At 38.0% G+C, this 10,757-nt stretch overlaps 3 protein-coding genes, 1 long non-coding RNA gene and 1 pseudogene across 4 annotated transcripts in view; 2 read left to right on the top strand and 3 right to left on the bottom strand.

Annotated features, from left to right (window-relative positions):
• The window catches only part of LOC124336700, a 580,524-nt gene that overhangs the window by 135,019 nt on the left and 434,748 nt on the right, over positions 1-10,757 (top strand). The window lies entirely within an intron of this gene.
• LOC124336383 lies at positions 82-1,500 on the bottom strand. The gene is made up of 3 exons (XM_046790165.1): positions 1,332-1,500; positions 977-1,262; positions 82-892 (listed from the first exon to the last, which is right to left on the bottom strand). The coding sequence occupies exons 1-3, from the start codon at positions 1,452-1,454 to the stop codon at positions 414-416; spliced, it is 888 nt and encodes a 295-aa protein (XP_046646121.1). The 5' UTR covers positions 1,455-1,500; the 3' UTR covers positions 82-413.
• On the bottom strand, positions 2,454-3,491 carry LOC124336438 (collagen alpha-1(X) chain-like). The gene is made up of 3 exons (XM_046790248.1): positions 3,376-3,491; positions 3,154-3,303; positions 2,454-3,091 (listed from the first exon to the last, which is right to left on the bottom strand). Exons 1-3 carry the CDS (start codon positions 3,434-3,436, stop codon positions 2,613-2,615), a joined length of 690 nt encoding a protein of 229 aa, XP_046646204.1. The 5' UTR covers positions 3,437-3,491; the 3' UTR covers positions 2,454-2,612.
• LOC124336448 lies at positions 3,582-9,412 on the bottom strand (annotated as a pseudogene).
• On the top strand, positions 6,942-8,343 carry LOC124336564. Its single transcript, XR_006917049.1, has 4 exons — positions 6,942-7,093; positions 7,186-7,282; positions 7,355-7,462; positions 7,529-8,343. It is a non-coding gene; the product is annotated as an uncharacterized LOC124336564 (long non-coding RNA).

Genomic DNA, 10,757 nt, shown 5'->3' with positions numbered 1-10,757 from the left:
ATGGTTTCTAATTTATTTACGATTTCGCTACTTTGTATCAGAGGATTAAGAGCAATAAAAAATAAAAGATGTTAACTGCAGTTACATTTTAAACATATAATTTATACGTTTCCCACATCACATAAAGATTAAAGACACCGATCAGAAGAAAGTGGTGCGCAGCTATCATTGACATGACAACAAAATACACTCATCTGTAAATGGCATTTGAAAACGTTGTTATTGATTATAAGGAAAATGTATTTAGTGCATCTAATATGCGTACATTTTAAAAATATTACAAAGAAATTCCTATCCCATAATGAAAGAGAATGAAATTAATTGTCTTTCATTCCCCCTTATAAAACCCAATAAAGAAAATTAATTTCCGTTTCAGTTCTCAGTCGATTTTCATTTTTCGCATTCCGGATGACTCAAAGGGAGGCGACGATTTCCTCATCCAACAGGAAACCCGTGAAATGGGTGAAATGGCGCCTGTCGTCAAACAGCATCGCACGTTCCGACTTGGAACCAATTTCCAACCAGATTTCGTCATTTTGTTTCAAGTTTAATGTCAATTGCAGTGACATCGGATTGTCGTCATAATATGTGACGTCTGCCTCGTGAACCCAAGCCTTTCCGACGGCGTCGCCATTCAAATTAAAAGTCACATCTACATAATTTGTTCCCTCGCTAGATGGATAGCTCGCCAGTCCCGTGAACGAGAAGAAATAAGTTCCAGGTCGCGGTGCCGTGAATTTCCCGGATTGCAAATTCATGGCGTGTCCTTCGTTGACTCGCGCCAAATGATAAGAAATCGGAGTTTTTGTCGAGGTGAATGAATGATTTCTTTGGACGTAGAAATGGACGGGCGCTGATTTAATATCGGCGTATCCGATCCATTTCTGAAAACCTGATTATATAACAATTAGTGCCAATAATACAACAAATTATTAATGACTTATGTAATAACATTAAAATGCTGTACGCTCTATACCGTCTTCGTTGGGCTGTTTAGTGAAATCACAGTAGACAATTTCGATGCTCTTATTTCCCTTAACAGCGGAAATTCCGTTAAGGGTGTGTCCTATTTTCCATAAATCTTCACACGACTTGGGCATTCCCTCAATCTTTGCCTTTCCTAAATTCCGTTGTTTCTCCATCTCCGTTTCTTTACTAATCAGGCTAGCGATTTGCGATTCTTGTTGTTCAACTTTAGCCTCTAGTCGATCCACTTTCAACTCCAAATTCACGACCTCATTCTTATAGGATTCTTCGTTTTTCTTCGAATTAATACAAAAAACAATTAAGATATACTAAATAAGAAACTAACAATAAGAAATACTACTCACAAAATTGTCTCCCAATAAATGGAAATATTCGTTTCCCAAACTAAATCCAGCCGATGAGCAAGTGTAACAAGCCAAAAGAAGGCAAAATAACTGAATAACTGCTAAACCTGAAAAGTTACCCATTCTTCTTTACTCTCTGGCCACGGCAAAATCTCGACGAATATACAGAAAATAACTTATTTGAGAGTGGTATATATACATAGTTATTTTGAACTTCGTCGTGACCTCTTGGTTTTCCCCAAAGGGTTTCCCATACAGCGGTAATGATGGTATGAAATCGAACTATTTCGATGACACAAGCAAAGATTTTTATCAACATATCCCAACATTTCAAATGCTTACTTTGCATATTTTTTTTTACATCGGATCTTTCGTTTCCCATAATGCTCGTGCTATCGCTTATTTGGTGTCATTTTAATCGCAGACATGAAAATAAAAAAAAACACAAATTCAATGTTGATCAGTTGATGTTCAGTGACTCCAATTTCAATTTGTTAACTCTGGTCTATAATTGTTTCCGCCTAGTTTCAAGGCTTTTTATTAGTAGCCTGTTAAGTCAGACGGCATCGAGACGGCATGACATTTTTTTTATCATACGAAAAAGTAGCCTTATAGTTGTGTTTATGGTTTTATATATTTCGTTAGAGATTAAAATTATTACTTACGTTATCCCACTCACTCAAAAAGGTGAAATTGTGAAAAAAGTAAAAAATTATCATATTTTGTTTTTACGGAGAAATCTATCTTGTCTTATTAGTTACTGGGTTTTCCCATTTGGTTTTTCCATCAATACGTCACTATGTCAGCTCTACATTCTATTTACGCGCTGTCGAGGCAGTTTTAAAGGAATTTGTTTAACTATGGATTCTTGGATTAAACTTTTTTTTACAACTGATAGTACTAATTTGACTGACGGAAATAAAGTTGTCGATGGAGCATGAAGGCCTGCGCCTGCGCTGTAGAAGTGAAAAGAATTTTTTATTATTTAAAATCCATTAATTAATTTAATTTGTCATTTCTAGTTTGACCTTTTGTAAATCTGGCAATCAAAATCGGCTTTTTATTTGTCGCGCGCTTGTGTCTACATTCTATTAATAGAAAATTAAGAATTCTGTTAATTGTTCAGAAATTTTATTTGCATACACCTAGAAATTTCTGTGGAGAAATTTTAATCCTTTTAAAATAAATTAGAGTCGAATGAAATTGCCTTTCATCCACCCATGATGGATAATGCAATGAAAAAAAATAGTTATCATTATGCCGATTTCGGATGATCAACACTCAAAGGGATTCGGAAAATTTCTCATCCAACATGAAGCCGATGAAATGAGTGTGATGGTTATTACTGTCTAACAACTGCACCCCTTCTGACAAGGAATCGATCTGCACCCAGACTTCATCGTCCTTTTTCAACTTCAGTGTCGACTGAATGCTCACTTGTTCGTTTTGACCTTCGACAGTGTTTGTCTCTTCTACCAAACCCGTCCCGACCCAAACCTTGTTCAAATAAAGACCAACATCTAAATGCACAGCAGATGATGAAGCTGGAAACTCCGCCAGAGCCGTGAATGAGAAGAAATAAATTCCTGGCCGCTGTGCCGTGAATTTCCCATTTTTTAATTCCATAGAGTGTCCCTCGTTCAGCCGCGTCAAATCGAAAGTAATCGGAGTTTTTAATGTGTCGAATGCAGTACTTCTCTGGACGTAGAAATGGACGGGATGTGATTTGACGTCGACGTATCCGATCAATTTTTGTTTGTCTGCAAACAAAAGAATTAGACAACAAATAACCAGGAAACGTGAACAGGTGGTAGGCCGCTACCATTTTCATTGGGATAAAAGTTGCAGTAGACAGCTTCTAACTTCGTTGATCCTTTCACCAAAAAGAATCCGCTAACTTTTTGTCCCATTTGTTCAAGATCTTCACAAGAGGTCGGCATTTGACTAATGTCAACAATTTCATTCGTTCTTTCTTTAAAAGGAATAAATTTACATTCATTTATTCGGATTATTATTGAAACAAAATTCTGATTTGTAATTTCACCATTTAATTGGGTCTTCAAATCCGCAACAGTGGATTTCGTCCTGTTCAATGCCGGTCTCATAGCGTTAGTCAGATTTGACGTTGTATAGTTTGCACATAATTAAAAGTAGCTAAAGCCATTTCATTCCGATTACATTATAAAACATAAATACAAATTCAAATAGGAAACGGAAGGATCTCTCTTGCAATGATCATAAACATTACCTGCTAGATTTTCTTCAGTGACTCGGAGTTTCTCTGCAAAATCCCAATTAGTTTCTGAAATTTCAATCATACAATTATACAATTACAGGTTAATTCTTTTTCTTCTTCGATTAATAATGGTAAAAAACTAAAAAAAACCTTGGTTACATTAATTGATACATGATGCTATAAATTTATAACTCATAATTAATTCGTTTGAAAATATGCATGTATACCTTCTATGGAGATGTTGAGCACTTTCTCTAATTTGGATTCGATCAGCTGTTCCAATAGTTCTAAACATTTTAAATTTTAATTAGTAAAATCTATCAGTCCCTTCGTCATTTTATTCTCTAATTAGATAGTAATAAATAATCCATTAGGATGTAACCTTTCACTTGTGTTGGCAAAGTTTCTGGAAATATTTCCAGCCCATCCTTGAAACAAGTAGGCTTATCTAGAAATGCAAGTAAACTTAGATAAATTTGTATCTCTGAATTCTCAGGGGGAAAATACCAGCCTACCATCGTTCAAAATTTGAGGACTGAAATCAAGTCGCAAATGTTCAAAATTTTTAGGATAGTCGCGCATTTCAGTCCTCACTTGTTCGCAATCGTCCCGTGTCGGGCAACTCAAGCTAAACTTGACTGATCGCTCGTTATGATATTGGATCCACTCATTGGTTAATGAGAAACTTGCAAATTGCATTTGATGGCTGTTCAGCCTGGCACCGTCGAAAGGAAAGACAGTCACTTGACTATGCTCGATTGGTTGGCTGAGGATCTGATTGAGGTGCTTGACCACTTTAATTTTGACTTCCGGATTCCAGATCCCAAAACTGACACTTAAAGAGTTCTCTGACCGGTCGTTTCATTATGAAAAGAAGGGACGTTCTTGTTCTCTAGCAGAGCGATCGGCGTGTACCAGTAGATATATTTGTGGCTGGAAGTTGTATGACTGTCGTAAATACTGACGCAAGCAGACTCGTATTTGATGGATGAGAGTTTAGTCGGAGGATTTTCTTGGTAGACCTTGCTGTATGGAGTATAATCGATTAAAGCATCGGCCATCAATTCCAATTCTGAACAAGCGCATCCAGTCAGTAAAATAATCGGCAACAAAATCCTCATCTATAATTTAACAGTCAAAATAACAGGTTAATATTGATGACGATGATGCTTTGTTAAATATTATATTACTTTTGGGATAGCGCAACGAACTGCGGTTGCAGAAAGAGTTAGCCGATTGTCGAGAAGGTTTTGTGTGATGCTACCGACTCAATCGTCAAAAAATTCTGACTGAATTCCTTCGTGCAGCACAGCTTGATATATAATCCTGGCGCTTGAGAAAAATGAAACCTCCCAGTCAAAGCCGCACCTGCCTGCCTGTCCACCGATCAGCCCACCACCACCCATCGGTTGAAAATTTCCTGCGTACCCCAAGGTTAACGTGTCTGTTGATTTCGCAGCAAACAACATAAAATCAATGACCATCTAAACTAAATTCTCATGGAAATTAGAATAAATTATTCAACTAAGACTGGTGGACGAGTTATCAGGCGAGGCATTTCTTGCAAAGGACCCAACATTTAATCTAAATGAACGTGATAAATATGAGGATGGAAGCGTGACTCTGACGTACGTACGCCTTTTTTAGATGGGAAATTCCAAGTTGTTGTTACTTTCTTATATATTAGTGCATCATCAGCTTGTTTCACCTACAGGACAATATCTCGTCTTTGAAGTTGAGAAGAACATTATTCTTGGTTCATCAACGAAAACCAGTTATATATATTAAGGTTACTGAAATAGAACAAAGTTCTGGTAAATCTAGCTTCGTCTAAGGTCCGAAATGGCTTTGGTTTGGCGCAGTCGAGAAAATCAACTGTACCAGTTTCCCCTTGGACTTTTCACCTTTCAGACTAAACTGCAAGGGAAGACGTTCGCATTTCTCAGCTTATTCTCTGTGACGGTTTAACCCAACGCTTTTCTAAATGGTCAAACAAACGTTAAAAAATGATTTTAGTACTCGTTAAAGTGAGTTAAAAGGAAAAAGATTTTCTTACCGCCTTTATTGGTCGTTTTTTTAATGCGAAATTCGGAAAATGGACCGAAGCCACAGCGAAGGATGATATCGTCATTACCTGTGAAGTAAAACATATAACACAAATGCAGCTCCACTGCGTTGTAGTAGTCACCGTATTCGGCCTTCCATAAAAGTCAGCAGATGATGACCAATTGACCTTAAGTTCGGTGACTGTTCGAAGTCGCAAAAAATACAGGTTATTATAGGCAGTGTAAGATGAGGTGCTGAGGATATATGGTTAAATGATTGGATAGTTCCAAATCTGAGGAAGCAAAACCGGTCAGAAAATATAGTAGTCGATGCTACTCTTATCAGTAGACATGGCAACAAAATGCATATCTGTAAATGGCATTTGAAAACATTAGCATTAATTATAAGAATGATGTGTTAATTAATACTGATATACCCTAGAATGACAATGTGCGGTTGCTTCTTTGAAAAGTATAGTTGCTGGAAAAAATGGGACGAAATCAGTTGAAAAACAACTCATCACTATTCTCGCGGATGGAGACAAACTGGAAAGAGACGAAATAAATAGAAATCTTCGTTCGCGCTCTCTAGCACTGAGACGTTAGGCTATTACTATTGCCTGACGTTCAGCACTGTTTGCATGTTGGAGTCGCAGTGTGTCGGTTTGCTGGGAGAAGCGAATCATGATAAGACAAGAAAAGGATTTTTTCCTCCTGCAAAATGGTTTGCACTTGTGGCACGTTATGCGTTATATTTCTAACTAGTGCGATCTTATAACAGCTGGACCTTTGATGTTACGGGTGGTTCGGTTATATCCCTGAGGGAGGCCATTGTGGGTCTATTAACGAATAAAAACAAAATAATGGTCATTAATGAATTTTGTTGTCACCTTATAGAACTCTAATCTGAATACTGAGTAAAGCCTATAAACAGTCTTCTAAGCGAAATTCGTCTACATGTTTAGTTTATTCCCAAACATTTGTTTAGCTTCGCAGTGCACTCTTGGAACTAGAAAATGTTACTCTTTCGCTAGAAGACGTGGACGACGAAAATTGGAACACAGTAAAACTAGTATAACGAATAAAAAAAGGGGTCATAACTGATGTCCAGCGTGACATCCAAACAACGTTTTTCCCCGAGAAATCGATCCAGTCGCTTTTTCTATACGTGTCGACTTGTTATAACTTATCTAATCTGTCTTGGTTTTTTTTTTCCAGACCCGACCGTTGCCATTCTCGCTGCATGTGCTGGTGTCGTTTCTTTTTTCTTTCCCTTTATTATTCGTTTCAAATTTCCTATGTAAAATGATTTGCTTATAGGCTATAGTGAGGCAGATTTCATTTAAATTCGGTTATAAACCATAAAATTGACAGTTGATGGGTTTCAATCCTTCGAGACGGTCCACAATAAGTAGTCTGCACCATCAATTGAATTGTCACTCTACACAGTTCTCTACTTGTCGTCCAGAAACATGAAAAACGTAAGTCATGTTACCTACAAAATCGTATTGCTTGTATAATGTAATCAGCCTTCTATATGATTAACTGTTGCTGAATTTTCACAATTGTGCAGTTACTGATATCGACCAGTGTGTTTGTTGTCACCTTTCTACTGGCTGGCACAGGTTTGTTGTCTTGCGGTACTCACGCAGCGAGTCTGCATATTAGCGGTATAATAAGTTGACATAACATTAAAGTATGGGAAAATTGTGTCTGATGTTTTAAATGAATCGTATGTATAGATGGAGAATCATCACTCCAATGGTCGAATGATGCGACACGATTGGCAATTCCCGAACAAAATGTTTTGTCGAGACGATAACGACAACCGCCTTTTACTCCTAATCCTAGTATGTCTAACTTATTTGCATAGCCTATATGCGTATGTACCTAATGCTGCATTCTTTTAAATGCAGACACTGCTGACAGAAGGAGCCGGCAACACGTGCCTAACCCACTTTTCGACCAAGAATATCTGAAGAAATCGCAAATGATCTTTAACACCCATCAACAACTTTACGGTCCTCTATGGGAATTAATCGGGCAGATTACGAGAAATATCGACGACACTTTAGATCTTAGCAAAGTCTTGAATTACTACAAAGACAGCAGTAATATCAACCGGAACCCGGAACTATATCCCGCAGAAATTTCATAGTGATCGGTACAAGTTCCACAAATTGTTCCACCAAATGTACCACATGCGCAACGAAATTTCTCATCAGAGTTATTCGGTGGCATGTTTCAATTCAGACAAGAAAGCACTGATTGAGGTGGCGAAATACGTGGATGAAGCGAAAAGCGAAAAAATTAGTGGCTTTAACACTACCACAAGTCCTAGCCCTACTGGTAACAGTAACAGGCTCGGTTACGAACCCTTAATCACGTCGGGTCTTTCACAATGGACTTCATTTTCATCTAGGAGTAGTGCAGCAAGTGATCAGACATGCTCCCTTCCTCCTACTAATTCTGCTACTACTTCTCGGCCTTCAAGGCGTAATATTGGGTAGTGTGGCAGACAAAAGTATGAATAAACTGCTGTGTATAACATGACTGCAAGTGCAACTTTTTACTGTGATTATTAATGGGAAATCATAAGTCATCACAACGGGATTGGGGTTAATTTCACTTTTTGTAGTTTGATGAAAATTATTCGATACATTAACGAACTAAGTAAATAATAGAAAATTGATTGCCTCAAAATTGGTCCGGAAATATTGCCCTTCTCGTTATCTTTTTGTTTTTGTTGAATTCAATAAAAAAGGATTAAAAATAAAAGAAAAAAATAAAATAAAAATAGCGCGGACGATTGAATGCTATCCAAGTAGGGGAGCTCAAAGTTAAAGAACCTCGACAAAGCAAGCAAAGTTAAAGTTTCACCAACGAAAAACAAACACAATTATGCGCTACCAGAAATCGCAACAGATTTTTATAAAACCGATAGAATAGAAGTGTCAAAATGCGAGGAATCGCAAAGGATGGACGTGATTGGTTTCATCAACCTCAACTGTTGCAATTATTAACTAAATGAAAATAGCCGAAAAAGGCCACCTTGATCAAACCGCGGATCAAGCTTCCCTATTTTTGTGAATATAATAATTACGATTACGGGGAAGTCCTTGGGAAATAATAGGCTACTGACCAAAACGACTTTTCAGGTAAAAGTGTAAAACATTAATAAGACGAAGTGGGAAACTTACCAATGTCAAGGTAATACGCGTTCTCCAGTATCCACTTCAGTGGGGGGTGAGGTTGAAATTTTGTACAGGCATTATTCAATTTTGTAATTGAAACCATGCAAAAATAAACAAGGACTTAACACTTGGAAATAGGGAAATAAATCACGCGTGCATAAACAACTGCCTGCTGTTAACCTTCACAAACTGCACGAGAAAAAGGTGAAAGAAAAGCTAACACTCTTCTTGTAATTCCTCAATCAGTCCAATTCTGCCCAGCACAAACCAAGAGCACGTCTGACTGCGTAACTATTCGGCACCACTTTGTCAGATTTTCTTAACAACGAAAGCTGAAAAGAGACACTTTAGAATGATGACGATGAAAACGAAAAGTTTTATTCCGCATGTGAAAGGAACACTTGACAAAATCACAAAACGCAGAAATGGCACCACGTCCGGCGATCCAACTACAACGCCCTCAAAATTCGCCTCAAAATGAAATGAAGAGGAAAGGATAGAAAAGAACGGCGGCCATCATGGATTACGTTTTCAATTTTCTAACGTCCTCCCTGGTTTGCCATTACAATAACTGTAATGGCAATCAAAACCATACGAAACCAAAACGAGTTGCAGAATATATAATCTAGATGGCTGTAGCGACCGGGAAAATAATATGCAATGAAACATTATACGAATTATGAAATTATTTTTGCGTGGAAACTGCTATAGCAAAAACAGTGGTACCTGTTTTTTGTGGTAAACCGATAAAAGAGTGAGGGCACCTCCATCCCGCGGCTATCGGTACGAAGAACTGAGGACTATGCGCAAAGTGGGGTGGATTCGTGAGCAGCTTACAGGCAGGAGAAATTACAAATAATTTTCCTCCTCATTCAGGCCATCCCTTTGAGCTTCACTCGGCGGGTATATAAGCCAACCAGACAAGTTCTAAATTCATTCAGTTCTCATCCAACATCAGCAGCAATCATCATGTCTTCCCTGAAAGTAGTAAGTTGTATATACGTTGCCTTCATTCCAACTGTTTCTAATTTACCGTTCGGTTCCTCATGTCGCAATATTGTTATATACACGAGTCCTTTCTGTATTTTCAGTTCATTCTTTTGGCTGTTATCGTCGCCATGGCCGCTGCCTACCCACAGGGTTTAGACGCTCCTTACAAACCGGCAGCCAGCTATGCCGCTCCCGCGTACAAAGGTCCGGGATACGCCAACGGCCGTGCCAAGATCCAAGTCTACCGTGGGCCCAGCAAAGGTTATGAAGGCAAGGGAGGACACGGCGGTGAATATGGATTCGTTCCTTGGGGATTCTACGCCACTCAGCCCGAAGATAACAAGCCGTACGGTTATTAAGAATTAAAAAAAAAATAATATTGTGAACTTAATGTGCGGTCGGCTGGACCATTCGCACTCATGTGAATTGTCGATATGTATAATTCATTTTGAGATTATTTTTCGTGTTTCTTAAATTATTAAATTGCGTAATCCATTTTGCTGATACCAGTTTTGTTTTACCTTAATATAAAACACAACATTTCTCTAAAGATTTATAGATTCATTTTCGTTGTTTAATTCATTTGTTTGGTTCGAAAATTTGCTGTTGCACCTCAAATTCTTGTCTAAAAAACTTAATCTTCTCATTGAATGGAGTGATTCCCAGTTTCTATCACGATTTCAGTCTCAATCAGAATGAAGGATTATACACCCTGTTTGAATTTATGCGCTATAACGAATCAGCATTTAAAACAACCACAGAACCATTTAAGACGAGTTTATGTTACCACTACTAGATGGTTACTGTTACTTAACAGACGACGACAAAATTCTGTTACTCAACAGGTCGAACGTTAGTACGTTCTGGTACGACAGTGAAGTGTGAACTGTGTAAGACTTATAACTAGCTGCTCGTCCGTCAAACTGTAAAATATTCCCAGCTGACAACATCATGGCCCGTG

Source organism: Daphnia pulicaria, chromosome 4, assembly GCF_021234035.1.
Source record: "Daphnia pulicaria isolate SC F1-1A chromosome 4, SC_F0-13Bv2, whole genome shotgun sequence".
NCBI lineage: Eukaryota > Metazoa > Arthropoda > Branchiopoda > Diplostraca > Daphniidae > Daphnia > Daphnia pulicaria.
Note: the sequence above shows the minus strand (reverse complement) of the source record. Positions and strands in the feature narration are given on the sequence as shown.